The following is a 24,964-nucleotide window of genomic DNA, read 5'->3' on the forward strand; positions in this document are numbered from 1 at the left end:
GGATCCAGTATCTGTCTGCCTGGGATGACATGATCGACAAGCCACGATGCTTTGCCAGAGATGACCTGTACCTGTCGCCCTTGGGATTCTGGATACTGGCTAAGGCTTTTGCCATCCCTGTAGTGGCTTTTTTAGGTAAGATATAAATGACATATTCACCACCATAACAGGTACAAGCAAGCAAAATCTGAGGGTACTGCTACTTAATGCTAGAAGTCTAGACCTCAAAATGCACTCATGTGAGGCACTCCTTAAAATGGAGAACATCGACATCTGTGCTGTGACAGAGACCTGGTTCAAGGCTCCAGAGAGCACCACTGCATTACCAGGCTATAATTCATACCACACCTTTCGGCCACCTAACCTGGACCGAAGCACTAAAGGTGGAGGCATGTCCATAATCATTAAGGATATCCACACCTCCAGGCTAGTTGCTCAGCATAATGCATCTGAGACTATCCAAGTGCAACTAACTCTGGGCAAGAACGCAATGCAAATTGTAGCTTGCTACAGATCCCCCACCATGCCCCAGGATTCCCACTTCTCATTTCTTGATCCAATGGAAAATATTAGGGTACAACCTAACACCCTAATAATGGGTGATTTCAACTACCCCACCATTAACTGGGAAAACTACTCATGTACCAACTCTTGTGCTCAATGTTTTCTGGAATTCATAAATTCCAATGCCTTGGATCAACTTATCCACACCCCCACCAAAGGCAGCACTCAGATCTGCTCTGAGTTACAGCACAATTGCACTAAATATACAGAACCAACTGATATTGCCAACATCCTGGCAGTTTGGTTCAGTGCTAACTTTACCCCTCTCTCATCTCCTAAAGGGCCCATCTCTATACCAGAAGAATGAAAAAGTACCTGTAATCACAGCTGCACAGGTATAAAAAACACTCTCCAAAGCCAAGAACACAGCATCCATGGGACCCGACAGCATCTGAGGCTGCGTTCTACATGAACTACAGAATGAACTGGCACCCCACCTAAGTACCATGTTCAGTCATACCCTCACCTCAGGCTTTGTGCCCACTGAATGTGTACAAACACGGTTATCCCACTCCACAAAGGGGGAGCCACCACAGACCCTGGGAACTACTGCCCCGTTATGTAGTGTATCATCATGGAACTTATAAACAAAGACATTGGTAATCTCCAAACTCTGGACCCTACCCAGTTTGGGTTTGTAAAAGGCAGATCATGTCTCCTAAACCTGATAGACTTCTTTGAAGCAGTCACCAAAGCCGTAGTGGGGGTAAGGTGGTTCACACAGCCTATCTAGATCTCGCCAAGGCTTTCAACACCAGCCCCCACTCTGGAATTATAGACACACTCACTAAACTAGGTATAAATCCCTATGTCACAAGATGGGTTGCCAACTGGCTCACTGACAGAACCCACACTGTGAAAGTTACAGACTCTAAATACAACTTCATACCAGTGACAAGTGGAGTATCACAGGGTTCAGTCCTTGGTCCTCTCCTGTTTGGTATCTCCTTCTCTGAATTACAGGCTAACACAGAAGGTCTTTGGCTAACAAATTTCACAGATGACTGCAAACTAGGAGCCATAATCAAAACTCCTAACGATGTGGACATCCTACAAAAGGGCCTCACTGAGACAGATGCCTGGTGTCAAAGCCATGGCCTCAAGCTCAATGCCAACAAGTGCATTGTCATCCCTTTTGGTAAAAACTCTGTACCTATAAACTACCACATAGGCGATAGTCTACCTAACACCGTAAGTGTGATAAGAGACCTTGGGACACAGGTGGACAGTAGTCTCTCCTTTGATAATCACATCACCACAGTAGTCAGGAAATCCTTCTACGTGGCACACCTCATCACAAAAAGTTTCTCATCCAGGTAAAAAGAGGTCATTGTTCCTCTCTACTCATCACTCATTAGACCCATTATAAAGTACAACACCCCTTTTGATATGTACCTCACAAGACATCTACAACAACTGGAAAGGCCACAGAAATACCTCACAAAGAGGATTACCGGCCTCAAACAGATGCCCTACGCAGACCGTCTCAAAAAACTCCAGCTTTACTCTGTCACATTTCGCCTACTCAGAGGTGATCTCTGCCTAACCTACAAATCTATGTCAAACCCAGAGCTGTTGGACATGCTCCATGTAAAGAAATCCCAATCCCTCTGACCTACATGCTCTAGGGACCTAAACCTTGTCACCACAATAAAGAGAACATGCTGGAGGGACAGATTCTTATCCCAGAGACTTCCCATACTCTTGAACAAACTGCATATCTATATCAAACAAAGCTCCTCATTAGCACTCTTCAAGAAAAATCTTGATGATTGGATGGGAGATAGGAAATTCACCCCGGGGATCACTTCTGTGGCTCTGCTTGACAGGGGCACAGGAAAATAATTTTCTTGGGTGGCAAAAGCCAGGGTACCATTTGGCTAGGCTTACATAGGCCCTAGGGCCAATAGCCTATCACCTACCTATGAACCTATGAACCTATGAACAAGCTGACCATACAGCCTCATCAATGTTTTCCAAATATCCTGTGCCTGTCAGCCTTCCTCCAATGAGGTCCAACTGTGTTCTCATCCTGCACAGCTTTTAACATGTGCATCATCACCAGTGACAGCATAGCAAATAGACATAGGGAAGGTCAGTACAAGAGGGGGTGACGTTGACCTTGATCTGCAGATCAAGGAAACTGAATAGCAATTAAGACTTAATGCCAGGGTGAAACCTGGAATTAATGACACAATTTCCATCTCGAGTACCTTGAAAAAAAGAGCAAAACAGGTTTAAATACAGGCTCCTTCAAGCCTCAGTGAATGCTAGCAGTTTTTAGGAAAGAAAAAAAATTAAATATAATATTTCGAAACAATTTTTAGCAACATATATATGGTTTTATTACTTAGTATTTTATTCTGTTATTGCAATAATTCCAATAACATGGATGCCATTCATAAACTAGTACATTATTCATGAATTCATGATGTTTCAGGAAATTATGTCAGTCTGTTCTTCCTATTAATGTGACTGTTGTGAATTTTTATTTGACTCTGATGATGCCTGAGTTGTAAAAGGTGAAAGCGCTAAGTCTCTGGTGATTTTATCCTATTAAAGTGACTGCTTCTTGTGCAAGAACACATTGGTTTGCCTGTTTATTTTTTTACTGTATTTACCACACTGCTTCTGCATTTGTGGTTGCTATCCATTTCCTAGACATAGCGAGGGTGTTACCATGAATCCAGGATTACCCCTGATATTGCTACAAGACTTGAATTTAACCATCAGAAGTGCATGTTAGAAATCCAGGCACAGACAACTGTTATGAACAATGCTGTCGAGATGGTGAGTGTACTCCATGTTCTGGATGATGACGTGTACTGACTGCAGAGTGACATGGAGTACAGGGACTTGCAGCACACAATGCTGTGGGTACCGACTGCAGAGTGACATGGAGTCCAGGTGCTTGCAGCACATGGTGTTGTGTGCACTGACTGCAGAGTGACATGGAGTAGAGGGACTTGCAGCACAAATGTGGTGTGTACTGACTGCAAAGTGACCTAGAGTATAGGGACTTGAATCACACAATGCTTTGTGTACTGACTGCAGAGTTACATGGAGTATAGGGACTTGTAGCACACAATGCTGTGTGTGTATCGACTGAAGAGTGACATAGAGTACAGGGACTTTAAGCACACAATGGTGTGGGTACCAACTGCAGAGTGACATGGAGTCCAGGGACTTGCAGCATACAAGCCTGTGTGCACTGACTGCAGAGTGACATGGAGTAGAGGGACTTGCAGCACAAATACTGCATGTACTGACTCCAGATTGACATGGAGTAGAGGGACTTAAATCACACAATGCTTTGTGTACTGACTACAGAGTTGCATGGAGTATAGGAACTGGCAGCACACGATGCTGTGTGTAGTAACTACAGCGTGAGATGTAGTACAGGGACTTACAGCACCCAATGTTGTGTACACTAACTGCAGAGAGATATGACATATAGAGACTTGCAGCACAATGTTGTGGGTACCAACTGCAGAGTGACATGGAGTAGAGGGACTTGAATCACACAATGCTGTGTGTACTGACTGCAGAGTGACATGGAGTATAGGGACTTGTAGCACACAATGGTTTGTGTACTGACTGCAGAGTGACATGGAGTATAGGGACTTGCAGCACACAATGCTGTGTGTAGCAACTGCAGAGTGACATGGAGTATAGGGACTTGAAGCACACAATGCTGCTGAGCTTATTTTTGGTAACTGCTGTCTCAGTAAGTTCCTCTGTGAGACACATCATAAACCATTCAGCCTCCACAGGTCATACAGTTTGTCGCATCAGGTGGTAGCAAATATGAGGTGGTCAGCCACAGACTGCCTCAAGTCAAACTGCAAACACCATTTTTGAGACAGCATGACTGTTGTCTGTGGAAACATAGCCTTCCAGCCCCTGTTGTTAGAGTTATCCAGGTCATGGGCAACAGTACTTCTCTGAATCTAAACCTGGGATGCCTCATCATTTGTTGGATGTGTGCCAAATGTGTGAATCATGTGTACTGCCAAAGTCATTCATGCCATGAACACACAAGTAATCCTACAAGTTAGCACTATTAAACCATAAGCACTACTTACTCTTATACTCTCTATGATTACCCTGTCCTCTATTGGTCCATCTTAATTTCAGTTTCCCTATTACTCTAGCATGTCCAAAGGTCAGTCAATGGTTTCCTCTCCAGTCCAGCTGGTGAATCTGGGAATTTTGAGGCAATGTTACAACTGTCTCATGTACTCAGACAACCCTCTCCTCCTCCAAACAGGTTAAAATATATGTGAGAGATGCAACTATTTAGCCAAACTGGAAGCTGAGCTCTCTCATCTCAAAACTGGTTTAACCAGTCAGGAGGAGAAAGTAACCTCACACAACAAAATTCCAGTATCACATAGTCCCACCACATCAGCGAACCAAACACATAAATACACAAAAACATACTCGAAGGCTCTAAATAAAAATCTACCTAAGCAACAGAGACCTCCAAAGCAGACATCCAAGCAAACGCTACCTCAAAACAAAACACACACAACACATAACCCACATAGTCAGTGTGCCAAGCAGCCACAGCCCTTAAGGCTGAATAACACACCTGATACTCTTGTTATAGGTGACTCTATTGTCAGACACACTGACGTCCCGCTCACCAGGCTGAATAAAGAGAAGGTCACGGTGAGCTGCCTATCGGGTGCTAGGATCTGACACATAACGCAAGCACTCAGGTCACTCCAAAGCAAATACAAATATGACTCAGTCATTGTACATGCTGGTGTGAATGACCTGAGACGTACCTCCCTGGACTACATGAAAAGAGACATAGAGGAGCTTTCTGATCATGTAGCCCAGGCTGGTATGACCCTGACCTTGAGCAGCATCTTACCCTCACCTAGAATGATGCCACAGTACAAAGACAAAATGATCGATTTTAACAATTGGCTAAAATTTTGGTGTCATTCAAAGGGGATCCAGTGTCTGCCAGCCTGGGATGACATGCTCGACAAGCCACGGTGCTTCACTAGGGACAGCTTGCACCTGTCACCACTGGGCTTTTGGATATTGGCAAAGGCTCTTGCCACCCCCATAGTGCCTTTTTTAGGCAAGGCTCAAAAGTCAAACCCACCCCCATAGACAGCACAAGGAACAAGAAACTAAGGGTAATGCTGCTAAACGCCAGAAGTCTTAACCTCAAGATGCATGCACTCGAAGCTCTCCTCAGTATGGAGAACATCGATATCTGTGCAGTGACAGAAACCTGGTTCAAGGTGCACTACCAGGCTATACCTCATATCATGCTTTTCGGCCCCAAATCCCAGACCGAACCACAAAAGGAGGGGGAGTTTCCATATTTATCAAGGATATACACACCTCCAGGTTAGTGGCATTGCACGAAGTATCTGAGACCATCCATGTGCAACTAACAGTGGGCAAGACTGCTTTTCAGTTTATAGCATCCTACAGACCACCCTCTCAAAGTCAGGAATCCCATTCGGCTTTCCTGAAAACATTGGAGAACATGAAGATCTCTCCGAACACCATTATATTGGGCAACTTCAACTACCCAAACATTGACTGGGAGCACTACTCAAGCCCCAGCACCTTAGCCCAAAGTTTCCTGGAAATTATAAACTCAAATGCTATGGAACAACTAGTCACCACTCCCACAAGAGGGGACAACATACTAGACCTGATAATTTCCAACAAGGGGACTCTATGCTCCACACCAGAAGTATATCCCTCATTGGTAAGATCAGACCATAAATTAATTTCACTGGATGTCCACATCCCGACCCCACCCCCAGCCCAGAAAACCACAGTGAAAAGCTTCTCAAAAGCGAACTTCTCACTTCTCAAAACCGAAGTGGAATCATTCAAGGCCCCAGGGCCAGTGGAAACTATGGCCCAAACTGCAGAATCCTATATAAATGCATTCTACGGACATCTCCAGGAATGCATGGATCATGCTATCCCAAACAAAACCAAGACCCAATCATCCAAAGGCAGGCATCCAGTCTGGTGGACCCCTGCCATAAATAAACTGTACAACAGAAGGAGGAAGCTACTACATGATAGAGCAAAATCCCTAATAGGGAAGGCATCTCTGATCAGTACTAGCAAAAATTACGATCCCTCATAAAATCCTCCAAGGCCAGCTTCGAGAGAAAAATTGCACAGGACACCAAAGACAATCATAAGGCTTTTTTCAGTTATGTTAGAAACTTGGGATGCAACTCCCAGACTTGTTCTGAGTTGATTCTAAACAACAAAAAATACACTGAACCCACAGACATTGCCAATATCCTGGCAGACAGGTTCAGTGCAAACTTCTCCACCCCCTCCCCCCCAAAAGAGCAAGTATCTATCCCGGCAGAGGGCAGCCTCCAAAACATCTCAGATGCTCAGGTGAAGGCTGCCCTCTCCAAAGCAAAAAGCACTGCTTCCATGGGACCAGATGGCGTCCCAGGTTGCGTCCTACATGAACTACCAGAGGAACTAATCCCTCAAATAAAACAGCTATACAATCTCAGCCTCATTAGAGGATATGTGCCCACAGAATGGCGTACAGCAACAGTGTTCCCACTCCACAAAGGTGGAGCCTCTACGGACCCTGGAAACTATCGCCCCATAAGCCTGACTAGCTTAGTCTGCAAGGCTATGGAGAGGATCATCATGGAGCTCATAAACAAAGACATTGGGGACCTACAGACACTAGATCCTACCCAGTTCGGCTTTGTCAAGGGCAGATCCTGCCTTTTGAACCTGGTTGACTTCTTTGAAACAGTCACAAAAGCCATAGATGAAGGGAAGGTAGTCCACACAGCCTATCTGGACCTTGCAAAGGCATTTGACACAATACCCCACTCGGGCATCATAGATAAGCTATCCAGCTTAAATATAAACCCCTATGTCACAAGATGGGTTGCAAACTGGCTCAAAGACAGAACCCACAGAGTGAGAGTTGCTGGAGCCATGTCAGACTCGAAACCAGTCACAAGTGGTGTCCCACAGGGTTCTGTCCTGGGACCACTCTTGTTCGATATATACTTTTCCGAGGTACAGGCAAACGTGGGAGGACTATGGCTCACCAAGTTCACAGATGACTGCAAACTGGGCGCCATAATCAACTCTCCAGCTGACACAAACATCCTTCAAAAAGGTCTCACAGAGACAGATAACTGGTGCCAGCGCCATGGTTTAAAGCTAAATGCCAAAAAATGTATAGTCATACCCTTTGGCAAAAACAATGTGCCCACAAATTACCACATAGGTGGAAACCCATTAAGTACAGAGAAAGTTATTAGGGACCTGGGGACCCAAGTTGATAGCAATCTCTCCTTTGAAAACCACATTGCCAAAGTGGTTAGAAAGACCTTCTACATAACCCACCTCATCACGAAGGGTTTCACATCTAGATCAAGAGAGGTAATCATGCCCCTTTATTCATCCCTCATCAGGCCCATCATAGAATACAATACCCCTTTTGGGATGTACCTTACCCGACACCTGCAGCAATTAGAAAGACCCCAAAAGTATCTCACCAAGAGGATCAAGGGTCTCAAACAGATGCCATATGCTGCTCGGTTAAAAAAACTCCAGCTCTACTCAGTTGCATACCGCCTACTTCGAGGTGATCTATGCCTGACATACTAAGCTATGTCAAATCCAGAATTAATGGACATGCTCCACCTCAGTAAATCTAAATCCCTTAGAGCCACATGCTCGAGGGACTTGAACCTCAGCACAGAAATAAATAGAACTTGCTGGAGGGACAGGTTCATAACCCAGAGGCTCCCTTCGCTCTGGAATAGAATTCCAGTTCATGTGAGGCAGAGCACCTCACTGAATCCCTTCAAGAAGAATCTCGATAAGTGCATGGGGGATCGTAGGTTTGTCCCAGGGATTACTCCCGTGTCACTATTAGACAGAGGCACAGTAAACTAAACCTTAAAAAGGGCACAGTATACTCAAATCAAAGGGTGACGTAAGCCATACAGAATCGGGCTAGGCTTATAATTGCCCCAGGGCAGATAGCCTAGTATGAACCTATGAACCTATGAACCTATAATAAATAATGTGCAGGTCATTACAGACCACCTGACAGTTCAGGGAGGAAAACCCTTCTTGTTTATGTTTCACCAAGACCAAGCAGGGCCTTGATAGAAAGATATGTGGAATCTATGGCTCACAGGACCTTAGAGAAATGTACTATGTCATAAAAGGCCTACCTTATACTGGTTCTTTTCTCTGCCATCCTGGGGAACCAGATGCACTCTTCCACATCGTTCATCAGTGTACCAAAGATCTACTTTAGAATGACTGAGGCTGACACTTGGCAATATCCCCAATTTGTCCCTATCCTTCATCGGTTGCTAGAAAGTCCATCTATCCAAGGTGTTTAATGCTACAAGTACCTCTATATCCAAAGAGACAGGCATACCACCCATCCCCCTCAATTCCACCTCCAGGTGGTACAGCTTGGCTAGGTCCCTTACAATAACCCAATTCACACAGAAATGGTTAACAGTATAATGGTCTGTGAACTGGTGGTGTGCCAAATGTTTTTGTTTTCTCCTGTGGTAACACCATGTATTTCAGTAAATTATCAGTCAGTTCAGAAGAGTATTTGAAGGAACAGAAACTTAAAGAATTAACACAATATAAAGACCTACAGATAATCGTGACATAAGATTTTTCTTTTGGAATTCACAGTAACATAATTTGTAAAAAAGCTATGCATCAAATAAACTACGTTTGAGAAAAAATCTCAGTACTAGAAATGTGATATGTCTTACATCTTTATTCAGACTTCATAGAAGGCCTATCTTATAATATAATCACATATATGTCAGTTAAAACAGTCAGTTAAAATAGAAAGAGTACAAAGAACGTGTATTAAGAGAAATACTTCATATAATAATCAAGGTTATGTAGAAAGATGTAAGAACTTAAACCTTTTTAGTATTTACTACAGATATATTCCTGGAAAATATATATTTGCTAACAAAATTTACCATGATTCAAAATTACAGGCTATATTGGATACAGCAATCTATTCTTCTATTATTACATGCAGACAAAGGGATATGCATTTTGTACTAAATAATATCAGACCTGCATTGGCATTCATTTTGGACATAAAGATTAGTAATGCTATGGAATAAACAACCAATACATAGTAGAGAATGTAGGAATTTAGATGTATTCAAGAAACTGATTTATGTGTAGGGAACAACGTATATGATCCAGAGATATTGGAATCAGTGTTCCTGATAGGCCATTAGGATTGAGCACTGTAAGTAACTTATAAATGTATGATACGGTGGCTCCAAAGCTCAAAACTATGGTATCTAGATGTGATAGCATCTCCCAATGCATGCTGCAGTTACACCCAGCATGGCTCCTATTATGGTCCACAGATTGTGGCATTTAAAATGGGCTATGTACTGCTGTGCAACTGTACAGCACCACCATTTTATATGTTATTGAATCGCTTTGCCATATTGGGCTCCTTCACTTATATAATCCATGTGGCTCATTTGCATGGTGTTCCCCATTTCCATGTCATTTTGCACTTATTAGTATAACCTGCATAGAACACATTTTGAGTATTGCCTGGTCATGTTATCTGTAACTTTTAATTGCACGCACTACTCATGCTAATTTATGCAGTACAATGTACTAGTGAATGCCAGCTTATGAGTATTTTTTTGTGATGTGATACAAACTGTCTTACCTGTAGCAAAACTTTCCTCCCCACAAAGTGAGCATCTTCCAGAATCTATCAGATTTCCAAAAAACTTCCATCCCACAGGAGTTTCATACACAGGAACCTTCATCACCTTTCCAACCCTGTCAGAAGAACAATACATTTACTGTTCGAGGTTATAGTTGTACAATCAATCGTTTTCTACATGATAAATTTGCATTTACTTTATTATGCTTATTTCAAAATAAGGCTTGACTGTAGTCTTTTGGAGAGTGCCTGTTACAGACACAGAGGCATTTCCATCCACTTTACATCACAGTGTAAGTTAATGCCATCTAACAAGAACATCGCTGTGTTGCAGAATTAAATAATAACTACTGTCCAGATAAAAAAATGGTTATCTGATTAGGCAGACATTTCAAAATACTGTAAATTTCAGCAGGAAGGATGAGACATGCAGGGCAGACTGATGAATTCAAGAGAATATGCAAAACTTTTGTTACTTTATACTTTGGGTTTTTGATAAGCATATAAAATATCCATATCCAATTTCATTAAAGAAATCTGCCTGTGGTTCATACATAAAGATGCAGAACTCATTTATATAAATCATCACTCTATGTAAAAAAACAGAATATTAAACAAAATAGTAACAGGTCAAGGCCAACATAAACAGCTGGTTACACCACTGAGTCATCTTCATGTTTATATCATCAGCTGCTAGTCCATCTGCAGGTTCAAATAATCAGCCATCATAGGCCTGCAATGCAGAGTCCAAAAATGCCGTCAAAAGGAACAAAAACACAGGAGAGCAGTGAATACCAAACATTGCTTTTCTCCTTTAAATTTGTTTTTTACATGGCACAAGCTACCCCTGCATACCTGATGGGGGGGGGGGGGCGAGTCCCCCACACGCCCAAACACACACACACACACACACACACACACACACACACACACACACACACACACACACACACTCACACACACACACACATATATATATATATATATATATATATATATATATATATATATATATATATATATATATATATATATATATATATATATCTCAACAATGGGATTACCATATATTTTCATACATTCCAAGAAATGACAGTCTTAGACTTAGTAAATGTAAATTCGGATTTTCAGTCATCAGGCTCCACATTCCAGGACTCTGCATTGAAAGTCTCAGCAATTCAATCAATTATCAACTTTCACAGGTTGTTCCTTTATTCTGTAGGTCACTCATTCTCAAATTTTGTTATAGGGATTTCAAATCAAGACACACAAATTGTTTTGACATGTTCTGACCTTTAACTTCCACAGAAGAAATCACCTACCCCAAAAATATAGTTTAATGGTTAGGCCAGAAACAAAATGCCAGAGTTAATTAAAATCCTTTATTCAAATTAAAATCCTTGTGTCTCAAATGAACATAAAAAAATGCTGGTAAACAGCAAAACTCCTGGCTCCAAGAAATTCTTCTTAAGATAAGTGCTTTCGGCCATGCCTTCTTCAGATCATACCAGACTTGAAACTCAGTTTCATTCATATAAACAAGCTGCCTATCAGGAATCACAAAAGTCACCAACGCCCTTTACTGCATGTCCAATGAATTCCCTAAGTTAGTATACACCTTTCTTTCAGCCAATCTTGGTCCGCCTACCTTTTAGTATGGGTTTCAGTAGAACCACGGTGTTTAAGTCCTGGTGGCGGTTCTGCCCTTAGATTGGTTATGCACTTCACTTCATTGGATTCAGTTAGATTTTTGATATCACCTCTACTAATCCCTACAGAGGTGCTCTCTACTGCTTTGAAAACAAAGCCGTGAGTTGGATAATTGGCAATATGACATGCCAGTGCATTGTGTTGATCTTTATCTATTATGTCCCTTTGATGTCTCAAAATTCAATTCTTCAGCATCTGATCTGTTTTGCCCACATAATATGCTGGGCAGTGGCTGCAGGTTGCTAAATACACAACATGCTATGTTCGACAGGAAGCTCTGCACAAGAAGTGGTATTCCACTCCTGTTACAGGGTGAACAAAATCATTGCTTGAGTCTATAAGATTACAGGCGGAACAGTGGCCACACCGATAAGTACCCACTTTGTTCATTACTCTATCCTTCAGGTGACCATCTTTGTAACATAACAGTCTTTTCAAGTTCTTCTTGTTTTTAATGGAGAACTTTGGTCCGTTGCCTGATATCTGGCGTATTCTCTCATCTTGGGTTAAGAGTGGCCAATATTTCTTAATGCTGTTACATACTGCTTCATTGTCATTAGCGAATGTTAATGTAAAATGCATCTTGTTGCTTTCATTAATATTTTGCCTTCTTGGATTATCATGAGTGGGCACAGTTATCTGAAAATATGGTTTCCCTTTGTCCCCTCTCAGTACAGTTGCTCTCTCTTCACTCATGAAAACGTCCTGTTTCTTATAGCCCCTTTTCAACAAATGACATCCTAGATTCTTTCTTTCTTTCACATAGTCCATTTCTTTTGTGCATAATCTGGATATTCGGGTAATCTCATTTTCCATTATATTCTTAGTAACGTGCCTAAGATGCATGCTCGTTTTGTGTAAATAGTGATTTTGCCAAGTATCTTTATCCAGGGTGATCTTTACATCCAGGAACCCTATGCTTGCAGGGGAGCATTGAGCAGTGAAAATAAGAAAGTTGGCATTGTGATTAAAGTGACCCAGGAAAGCTTGAAACTCATCTTCATTTCCCTTCCATAAAAAAAAGAGGTCATCCACAAAATGTTCGTAACACAGTACATTACCCATCCATGGATTCTCAGGGCTAAACACATTCTCTTTTTCCCATTCAAATAAAATTAAGTTAGAGTGTTTCCACAGGGGGTGCCCATGGCAACCCCCCATTTTTGCTAATATATTGTGTTGCCATAGAAGAAGATATTTGTCTGCAGAATTATCTCCAGCAGGAGACAAATCAATCCAGTCTTTCTGTTTGTAACTCTCTAGTCCCTATTGTTGTTATTGCTTCTATCCCATAATCATTTGGGATAGAGGTAAACAGGCTACTTACATCCATTGTCACCAACATAATGTTGGAATAATCATGTAAACTTGATATAGTTGTTTTAAAATCCATTAAAAAATGGCCTGTATCACGTAATATCCTGTTGGTATGAAGTGTCAGATCCCTCAAATCTCTCTCAACAAAAATGGATAGGGGTTCCGTGATTCAATCTCTTCCAGCAACAATTGGGCGCAAAGGTGGATCTATCATATTCTTGTCTATCTTTGGGAGACCACTAATGGAAGGTATGCATGGTTGACGAATATCAAAAAAGTCGAATACTTCTTGCTCAAGCCTTCCTTTTAGCATCATATCATTTAAGTTTCCAGTAACTTTGTTTAGCATTCTCTCCAGTTCCATAGGACTAATTTCCTGGTAGGTGTTCCTGTCGCTCAACAGATGCTTCATCTTTTTCCAATTCCATTCTGAACTCATAACTACTATTGCGCCTCCTTTGTCAGCTGGTTTCAGTATTAGGTTATCCTTCTTTTGAAGTCCCAATAAGGCTTATCTCTCATCCTTTGTAATGTTATGAAAATGTTTCACTTTACAGGGTCCCTGTCTAAATTTCTCCACCTCATTCTCACACAGACGAATGAAGAGATCAACTGTTGGGAGATTAATGGGAACAAACTCACTTGGTTTCTTATATTTTGAATACTGTCCCACTTGATTTCCAAAAATGCTTTTAAGTGTCACATTTCTTCCAAAACATTTAGCATCTAGCACAAACTCACTCAGGTCCGATGAAAGTGCGGGAATAAATGTTAGGCCCTTGTTCAACAAACTGATTTGCTCACAATTTAATGTGTGGCCTGAAATGTTAACTACCAGAGTTTTTTCATTCACGGTATTGTCTTCTTCCTTTTCCTCTCCTGGCTCATGGTTCTTGAATTCCTGTACCAATCTTTTCCCAAAAAATTGGTAATCTCTCTGTAATAGGAGCATGTATCATTCCTTGTTTAGGTTTAGTTCCAATGTTCACCAATGGAGCACTGTCTTCAGGCAATGAAAAATCAGAGGCATGAGAATCTCTATTTTCCACCCTCACATTTTCAGATACCTTGTTTTCCTTTCTCTACCTGGTCTCTGATATATTTCTGATACATGAGGTTTATCTACTTCTTTATCAAGTACTTTTTTCTTTTTATTCTGTAGATCGTTTTGTTTATGATTAAGAACAGTTCATTCCTCTCTGGGCCATTCAAAAATGTGGCCCTGTTTAAATTCCAGGACATCCCTTTTTAACTTTCATATTCTTTGTTCTTTAAGTTTAGAGTCATAGATGTTTAAGTTAAATTGTAGCATTTCTAATTTTTTAATATTGACCTCAGAGAGAGTCATCTGTTCCAGTTACATCTGCTTCATTTTAATCTGTTTGGAAACATTTTCTTCTTCTGGTCTAAAAAATCATGCAATAACCTTATGTACTTAAAGCTGGTTTCAAGATTTATAGCTTGCCACTTGGCAAGCAATTCAGGGTGACTATTCTTCTAGCTAGGTATACATTTTACTCTCATGCCTCTCGGTATAACTTGGCTGTGCATACAGGCTTCCAAATGGAAGCATTGCCATGTTAACCTTTTTAACTTATAAGCTGCTGTTTCAACTTCATTATAAATAGTCTCAAATCTACTAGAAGTAGATAATTCCTCACAGTTATCTATGTGCCACTAATTAGGTAAAGCAAAAGACAAAATACTAAAGGTACCTTGTAGCTGCCAAAGAAGAGATCTCTTCATTCGTCAGTTCCTCACATTCATGTGAATTGCTGATCTTGGCAAAGTTCAGGACAATACGTCCTCTTTCATTATCAGCAGTTGTAACTCCTTCAGCCATGTGCCACTAATTAGGTAAAGCAAAAGACAAAATACTAAAGGTACCTTGTAGCTGCCAAAGAAGAGATCTCTTCATTCGTCAGTTCCTCACATTCATGTGAATTGCTGATCTTGGCAAAGTTCAGGACAATACGTCCTCTTTCATTATCAGCAGTTGTAACTCCTTCAGCCATGTGCCACTAATTAGGTAAAGCAAAAGACAAAATACTAAAGGTACCTTGTAGCTGCCAAAGAAGAGATAAGAAAATCTGCAACTGGTAAGAAAACAAACCACTCCACCATGGCTGTAAGACGTTAATTAAAATCCTCTATTCAAATTGAAATCCTTGTGTCTCAAATAAACATAAAAAATGCTGGTAAACAGTAAAACAGTAAAAGTCCAGACTCCAAGATAAGTGCTTTCGGCCATGCCTTCTTCAGATCATATCAGACTTGAAACTCAGTTTCATTCATATAAACAAGCTGCCAATTAGGATTCACAAAAGTCACCAATGCCCTTTATTGCACATCCAATGAATTCTCTGTTAGTATACACCTTTCTTTCAGCCAATCTTGATCCGCCTATCTTTTAGAATGGGTTTCAATGGAACCACGGTGTTAAGTCCTGGTGGGCGGTCTGCCCTTAGATTGATTATCCACTTCACTTCATTGGATTCAGTTAGATTTTTGATATCCCCTCTTCTAATCCCTACAGAGATGCTCTCTACTGCTTTGAAAACAAAGCCGTGGGTTGGATAATCGGCAATATGACATGCCAGTGCATTGTGTTGATATTTATCTCGTATGTTCCTTTGATGTCTCAAAATTCAATTCTTCAGCATCTTATATCTTCATAATCATTTGGGATACAGGTAAACAGGCTACTTACATCTATCGTTTATTCAAATTCATGTTTATCATATTTGTGGGTAAACTTCAAAAACCTTGATACCCCATTATAATAAGACACAAATTCCTGGATTTGTTCTTGTTTTTCTTTCTATAAAATAAATACGTCATCCAGGAATTTACAATATAATTTGATGTATTTGTTAAACTCACTCTGAAATATGTAAGTCTTTTCCCAATCAAGCAGAACAAAATTAACATAAACTGGGACACATGAAGTCCCCATAGCCATTCCTTTGTTTGCCTAAAAAGTTCATCTTTAAAAAATATAAAATTGTAGTCTAAGACTATGGCCTTTAAATCATGTAAAAGCATTGTTTTAGATCTATTAAAATCTGTGTAATTACTGATACTTCTAAAAAAATGTTCCAAGCCTTCGTCTCTAGGGATCGACATAAAAAGATCTATCATATTTATAGTTAAAAATAAGTCATTTTATTCCACAAGTCTTTCTTTAGTTTCCCTAAAAAATTCCATGAATCTACTAAAAGGTGAGAAACTTTACTATAAACTTGTTTCAACCATTTGTCAATACATATCCCAATGGGGTGGGTTTTTACACCACGTGCTGAAACAATAGGTCGAAAAGGGGGGGTGATAAACATTTTTATGGACCTTAGGAATACCAAACATGATTGGAATTTTTAGACTGGTAACTTTCAAAAAATTCTATATGTCATTTGAAATCATACCTTCCATAAAAAAAAATTCCTCTAAAAACAGGACTATATCCTCCTATAACAAATGTGTATCTCATTAATAGAAACACTAGTATATGTCTGCTGATCTCTCAAAATATTGAAAATCTCATTGCTGTATTCCATAGATCCATACATAACAATACTACCCCCTTTATCAAGTTTCATTATACAAACTGCCCTATCATTCATTATTTGTTGATATATCTTCCTTTCTCTTTCAAATTACTTGGGGGAGTTTCAAATTCTTACACTTTGGTTCTAGTTTATAAATATCCTCTAAAATAGCTTTCTCTAGAACTGTCAAAATGGGGTGTGTGGGAGGATTAAAATACTTTTTTTCTTACTTTCCCCTCACTTTGGCCCTCTGATTCTTCATCTTTAAAAAATAGTGCTAGATTAAGTTTTCTAATAAATAATTTTATTTCAATTAAACTATCAACTAGATTAAAGTTATGCGAGGGCACAAAATTTAACCCCTTCTGAAACAGGGAAAATGATCCTTAGTAATAATGTCTGTGTAATTGTAAATATTGAAACCAAGTAAAGTGTGTATAATCTTATTTACTTTGTCTCCTACCCTTAATTCCATCTCTTCCATCTTTTCTGTTTGTACACTTGGGGATAGTTTTTCATTGTCTGTCCCGAATCTCTGAATTGATTGTCCCATCCCTTCCTGTAATTGGTGTCTTGGTGGTGAAAAAAAGCTTTGTTGTTACCATTAAAACTTTCGTTATTCATTTCTTTCCACCTAAATCCTTCCTTTGTTCTTTCCACCCTCGTCTTACTATCAGATGTGGGATTTCTAGACCTCTGTCCTCCCTGCAAATTTTCTTGTTTATTATTCTTTAAAGGATAAGCTTTAGCATCTGCATACTGTTTAATATCTCTATCTAATTTTTTTTTTGTGTTTCCTCTTAACCACCCCTTCACTTTTATGCTCCACTTTTTTAATTAATTTGAAATAATAATCTCTCCATTGGTCAAAAATTAAATCGTTAGTAATATATACATTTAGTTTCTCAACTTCCTTCATTAGCATACACAAGTTTGCATCATTAAACTTTATGATTTTCTTAATCAAATCTAGTCCATGCTGGTTAAACATGTCCACAAGCTCCCCACACATGGTGTTGTCATAATGCAATGGTCAGTTTTTTAGATCTGCACAGTTACATTACAAGTGATAGCAATAAGTATGCATCTTTTGATATGACAGCTGAAAATTATGATAGAAGAGGTTGCAATGAGACTGAGATTACACTGGCACAGAATGAAGCCATGTCTCTAAGGGACAGTCGTACCAAAATATTTTTTGGGGATATATTTAACCTGAGAATGAGAAAGATAGTGTTTCTCCTCACTGTCTGAGAATGTGTCTTACTTATTCGAATGACACTACTAGTTCAATTTGTGATATTAGTAAGAAACATTGGAGGACTCTTTTGTCTGATGAGAAATGTAAAGAGATACTAGGTATGTTACCCTCCTTTAGTTTTAAAAATTGCTGTTCCATCAAAAAGATGTTATGTTACAAACAATTAATACAATCAGGACCCAATTTTAATATTTATAGAATTGGCACTTTTCCCTGTCATCATTGTAATATGTGCAGTTATATTCGAACAGATGATCAGTTCATGCATCCTGACACTAAGATTACCTATGATATTAGTGTATATGCCAGTTGTAGTACAAGCAATCTTCTTTGTTTAGCATCCTGTGAGACATGCAGAGTGTTCTATGTTGGCAAACCAACCGTTCCTTGAGAGATCATATTAGGGAACATCTTTACTGTATAAGCAAGCACTTCTCTGAAGAGCAAGCCAACACTAAGGGACTCTGGCTAACAAAGTTTGCAGATGACTGCAAACTGGGAGCCATTATTGAATCCCCAAATTATGTGGATATTCTACAAAAAGGCCTTACAGAAACAGATGCTTAGTGCCAGAGCCATGGGCTCAAGCTCAATGCCAAGAAATGTATAGTTATCCCCTTTGGGAAAAAACATGTACCCGTGAATTACCACATAGGTGGCATTACACTAAACACCGAAAGTGTGATAAGAGACTTAGGAACACAGGTGGACAGTGGTCTCACCTTGAATAACCACATCGCCACAGCAGTCAGGAAATCCTTCTATGTGGCACACCTCATCACTAAGGGCTTTTCATCAAGAAAAAACTAGGTCATTGTCCCACTGTACTCATCCCTCATTAGACCCATTATAGAATACAATGCCCCATTTGGTATGTACCTCTCAAGACATCTGCAACAACTGGAAAGGCATCAGAAATACCTCACTAAAAGAATCACAGGCCTAAAGCAGATGCCCTATGCTGACTGCCTTAAAAATCTCCAGCTATACTCTGTTGCATATCATCTACTCCGAGGCGATCTCTGCTTAACATACAAGGCCATGTCAAACCCAGACATGCTACACTTAAAGAAATCCCAATCCCTCAGAGCCACATGCTCCAGGGATCTAAACCTTGTCATCACAATAAACAAAACATGCTGGAGGGATAGGTTCCTGACTCAGAGACTCCTCAGACTCTGGAATAGACTGCCCATACATGTCAAGCAGAGCACCTCTTTAACCCTCTTCAACAGGAACCTTGATGATTGGATGAGAGAAAGGAAATTCACCCCAGGGATCACATCAGTCGCCCTGCTAGATAGAGGTCCGGGAAAGTAAATAGTGCAGGAAGAAATAGCCAGGGAATTGTTATGGCTAGGCTTGTATAGGCCCTAGGGCTGATAACCTAGTGCCAACCTATGAACCTATGAACCTATGATAATAAAAATGCCTTTTCTAAGCATATAAATCTAGTTGGGAGTAACCATTATTTTAAGTTTATGGTTCTAGAGATTTTGCAATGTTGGTTTAAGAGGTGATGACATTAGAACACGTACTGAATGTATGGAAATTAAATGGATGACTATTCTACAGGCAAGAAAAGGGAAAGTTTTAAATGGGTTTGTGCCCATTAAGCCCCTATTGAAGTCACATGGCTTAAATCATTAGCCTATAACAGAAAAGCATTTTGTGTTTTTAACTTAGATCTGATGAAGTACTTGGATTGAGTACGAAAGGTCTTATCTCGTTTGTTTTTATTTTATTAAAATTATTGCTTTTACGTACCTTCTGCCTACTGGTTTTACTGTGCTCTTCATATTTTTACATTTATACCTGTTTGGTCTTTTATTTTATTGATACTTTACTGTGAACCTGTGAACATCTCAAATGGGAGTGATTAAAAGAAGCAAAAAAACTTGCAAACTATTAGTGAAAGAATCAAGGACAATGCAACGAATGCCATAAAATATCTTATTATGAGACTTCAAATATACAGCTAAATTTGAGGATTTTCTGCAAAATCAGGGACCATTCACTTTCCTTTACTTAAACATACCCTAAACCTTCCCAATTTCCTGTCACTGTTGTACAATGCTTTTCAGCCAATGCTCATCTTTTTTGTCTTTTCATAGTGTCTCAAGGTCACGTCATGGTATATACTACATGCGCGCAAACAGCAAGTTCAGCCACCACAGTATAAACACTCATGGTGGCATTAAAACACTATTTAAAAAATGTAATGTTAGTGACAGTTATGTAGAACACCTCAGCTAGTGAAAGAGAGTTAGCTGTGTGGAATGTAGCAAAATTATATGACAACTGAACTAGCTCCCGATGAATCAAGGGCCCCAGCTGGCCACCTTAACTGCCCTACTATAATACATTACTGAGTGCAATGCTCTTGGTAGCTTGAACGCATGATTTGTATCATGCGTTCCACCATGTTGTACTACTTTTCATTACAATTCTTAGTACGAAATGCTGTGTAGAGATGAGGCAACATGCATAACATAATACTATGAAGGATGGTCAGGTGCTGTAGCTGCAGTGGGTGAACAGTCTGTCTCCTGCTACCTCCATGTAATCATTTGCTGCTGGTTAGTATAATAATGTGGGTACAGGTGTAGCACTGAGCCCTTTTTCATGCATCTAGCTCACATCCCCACAGTTATGCAGTCTGAATGTCTAACTTTCTATGCTGCCAGGTTCCTCTAAAAATCACAAGCCTTTCAATACCATGACAATCCAGTGGTATGTAACAATGATTGGGAACTACAGTGGTTTGTAACAACGATTAGCAACTACAGTGGTATGTAACAACAATTAGGAGCTGCATCTCTATAACTTGACCTTCCAGGCCTGCAGTGCTTTGGAGTTACTGTAGAGTTTTAAATGCTCTCCTATGCCACACTATTCCAATGACTATGGGAAACTCTTAGTTAAATTACTGGCACAGGTTTGTGTGGTGCACTATACACTATACCTGCACAGCTTAGCAGAAGCCTACTCTAAGGGAACCTTTCCCAGTCTCAGTGTCCATCTCCAGGTCTGTTTCATTCCTTAAGCATGGTTGTACAATTACAACACAGATTTTACAGAGAAAGTAATGTACATTATACTTAGTTTGTTATAACTTGCTAAATCACTTTTTCTTTGATTTCAACTTTATATATTTACATATTATGCTTGGGTAAGATTAAGAAACAAATGGAAAACAATAAGAATCCAGTTATGAAATAAGATAAGATATTCATAACAAATAATATTGTCTTACTGAATTGTCAGAAAAAATTAAATCAAAAAGCTAGGTCTTTAGTATCACTTAGAACAAAAGACAAATGCCATGTTTAAAGTCAGAACTAAGACAAAAAGGAAAATAAATGTCTCAGGCTGTACAGCACTGACTACAATGACCTTCTCTGCTGAGCTAATGATAAGACAGAGCAACAGCTGAAAAATCTAGTGGCAAGTTTAAAATCATTAGGACACAACAAAGACAACTGTCATTTGGTTTACAGCCTATTAACTCTAACTGCACTGACCTCCATTTAGTGTGCAATCATTGTGACAGCTGTAGTTTGGGAAGTAACCAGTTGTGAAATAAAAGTTCTGCGTGACTAATACTTTGCATCATCCTTAGAACTCCAGCTTGATTCGGTATGACTACATTATTTAAACAAAAAAACAGTGGGGACTGACCAAAAAGTTGCTCATTTTTTTCGTCCATCACAGTACTGCTTTGAAATAGTGTCTATTGATCAAAATTCATTAGTTACTTTGTATTCACAGAGTGTCTGATAACAGTATTAAAAAATCAGCGAAGCATTTCTCTGCAGATGTAACTACCTTGTGTGTAGACTGACCTATGTGGCTACAACAGATTCAGCCAACATGCAGCAGTAGCACTTATAAGTGCTGTACTTTGTGAATTCATTGTGCACTTTGGCTTTAGTTGCAGCCAGACCTGGTCTCTGTCCCACTTGATGCCTCCGTCCTCTTCACCAGTACTGTTTGGGTCACTTCAGATGGAATTTTTAATAACTAATCAGGAAAGACTAACACTGAGAAAGTATGCACGTCTGGCAGACACTAAAATGTGTGGTGATCGCAGAGTCCACCATTATTCGGATACCCTTCATTGACAATCATATTTATTTTCTGCATGAAGGTAAAGACATTGCCTTAACCTAATAAGAGAAAGGCAACGTTACTGCATGTGAAGCACAGACAGCTTCAGAGCATGTTGTGTGCATGGAATGTCAAGCGTCCTTGTTTGTGCCGATTGGGATAGCATTTTACTCAGTCGGTAGCAGTGCTTGCTTTTTTTAAGAAAATGCAATTGCCTAAATTGTTCTTTGTATAAATCTGCTGTTTTATGAATATTTTAATACAGAAAAGATATACCATCTAAACACCTCCCCTGTCTGTTGATAGGAAACTAGCTACACTGCTGGAGCACAAGACTGCATTCTGGAATTTGGAATGCAGTTCAAAAATCTTGATTAAACCCCTGATGTACAGATCCCAGATCTATGAATTACAGCTCTGGCATTCATCATCTGAATAAGCTCAGAGTCTGCAGGATCTTTTCTGGAGATGAAGGACCAGAAAAATGCAGATTGCAGCTATATATTATTAGCAAGGTGGGCATCTTAATCCTGTCATAAGTATTCAAAAGGCATAATGGGAAATCAATTAAATTTACCATAAGAGTAAACTTCCATTACTAGCAATATGACCCCACCCCTCAAAAAAATAGGTGTCACCAAGGAGCGCTATAGCTTGCTCATCCAGAATCCAGTGCTATCCCCAGATCTGGCACTGCTCAAGTTGAGGAGTAAAAAAATGAGGGGGTCCATGGTCCGTTCTATGAATTGTTCTGAGATGGCAGAAAAAAACGCTGTTCTTTCTCAGAAATGAAGCAAGCAGCTTGCTACATCTTGTGCCATATACAAAGCACTAAAGTGCTTCAGCCTTAAAAGCAGTTGCATTTTTGGCATTCATGCAGGTTGTGCACTGCTGACTCATTGCGCCCTCCCAATCATGTCCCTTAACACCTTGCACCAGGGTGATTGCCCCATTCTCCCTACCCTGGCTATGCTACTATCAGTGAGCTATAACTCATATGTTTTATGGGAGACATCTTCTATTTTTATGTATGAGGGTGCATTTTGGGTAAGTAAACTGTTGTGCAGTTAACACTGAAAAGATAAGAGTTTTACAGACATGTCACTTTTGCTTTGGTTGCAGAGGACTAAGACTGGTAAAAAAGTCATGGTCAATAGGTGGTTTGAAAGAAGAATAACCAAAGAGTTGTTGTGTCCAGTGTCATGAGTGTTGTGGAAACAAACATCAAGGTTTGTAAAGTGTAGCTTGGTTTTTCATTGGTTAGACAGGAGGTTGGTTTCAACCATGCAGCATGATAGCACATTAAAAAATGCCTTAGCAAGTAAAGTGAATGCAGAGGAGAGTTTTTTTTTTTTTTTTGCTCCATTCTTTTCATGTAGGTAGAACTTCAGATATAGTTTCAGAAGGCAAGCCCATCAAGATAATGAAGGGTAGGGAAATGGTCTTCAAATGCCTTCATTTCTTACATTAGATAGCATAGGGGGCAGTATCTTGGGTTTTTTGTTTTTTTATTAGTTATGGTTTTGTGTCTGGTTTACAGGTCATAAGTGGCTTTTGATTCTCAGTCATTCCTTTGTATATTGGATAGCCAAGCATGCAGTGGTGACACCTGGCGGAATCTTTTAGTGGCTTGAACCCTGGAAATCTGAAGTATTCTGGCAAGGTTTCAGATGGATGCTCTGGAGTCAGATGTTATTGAAGTTAGGTGAGCTATAGATGGTGTTAGCGATTCCACAAGTAACTAGAATTCACTTAGGTGGTATTGACTTAGATAAAACATCTAAGAGGAGACTACTGTCATGCATATTGTGGGAATTAGTTTTGATGAAGCAAACATTTCCTGCTATCTTAGTAGTGTGATCTGAGACAACTCAAAGGTTAGTGTGGAGAGAGGCAAGTAGTTTTAAAGCTTTGGAGAGGTTAGGCATTTTTTGAAACAGAAGGTGCTTAGAAAATTGTTATTTTTGGATTGTGGTATTTTACATCATTGGGACTTTTCTGAGATAGAGATCTGCTGTGCTATAAATCTGATGGTACACATCAGAGCAATATTGCTTTAGATTTATTTAAGATATATATATTTTTTCTACTACTAAAAGAGTTAGTGGAAGGATTTCAGATCTTACATGTTAGGAGGTCAGTTCAGTATTTGTCATGGAGGAAAGAGTGATGAGGCTGCTAGGTTGGCAGTCTGGTGGCAATATTAGAGGGGGGTTCGCTTCATTGATAATAATCCTTGTTTTCCACCTTTACTGCTTTATGGTAGTCTATTTTGGTTGTTGATATATGGTGGAGTGAGTGGTGGGGATCCTGCTCCATGGTTCTAATTTGTAGTCTATTTTGGTTGTTGATATATGGTGGAGTGAGTGGTGGGGATCCTGCTCCATGGTTCTAATTTGAATGGATTAGAGTGAGCAGTATGATTAATGCTACCTGTAGATGGTATATGACGACTGTAATTATTTCCAGGTGACTGGATAATAGAGCTGCCTGACATAAGTTCATCATTGTGAATCAACAGGTCATTTGTGTTTGGGTGCAGTGGGATATGGACAAACAGAATTTGCAAGGCAGAGATATCTGTTTCTATGTACCTGCCTGTTTGTAAGTTTGCTATGTAATGTTGTGGACAGACCAGTGAATGAGGAGAGTTACGGAGGGGAGAGAGGTAAGAATTGCTAACTTACTGGGTGGGAGTAGGTAAAGGAAGTCAGGTAGACTAAA

General features: G+C 39.8%; 1 protein-coding gene across 1 annotated transcript in view; it reads right to left on the reverse strand.

The window, feature by feature from the left end:
• PGM5 (phosphoglucomutase 5) overlaps positions 1-24,964 on the reverse strand; it is a 1,541,798-nt gene that overhangs the window by 467,150 nt on the left and 1,049,684 nt on the right. Inside the window, exon 7 of the mRNA XM_044064330.1 lies at positions 10,298-10,413. Within this exon, the coding sequence (XP_043920265.1) occupies positions 10,298-10,413 (116 nt within the window). The remainder of the gene's footprint in view (positions 1-10,297; positions 10,414-24,964) is intronic.

The sequence above is a fragment of the Protopterus annectens genome, chromosome 2.part2 (genome assembly GCF_019279795.1).
Source record: "Protopterus annectens isolate FY-2018-M chromosome 2.part2, PAN1.0, whole genome shotgun sequence".
NCBI lineage: Eukaryota > Metazoa > Chordata > Ceratodontiformes > Protopteridae > Protopterus > Protopterus annectens.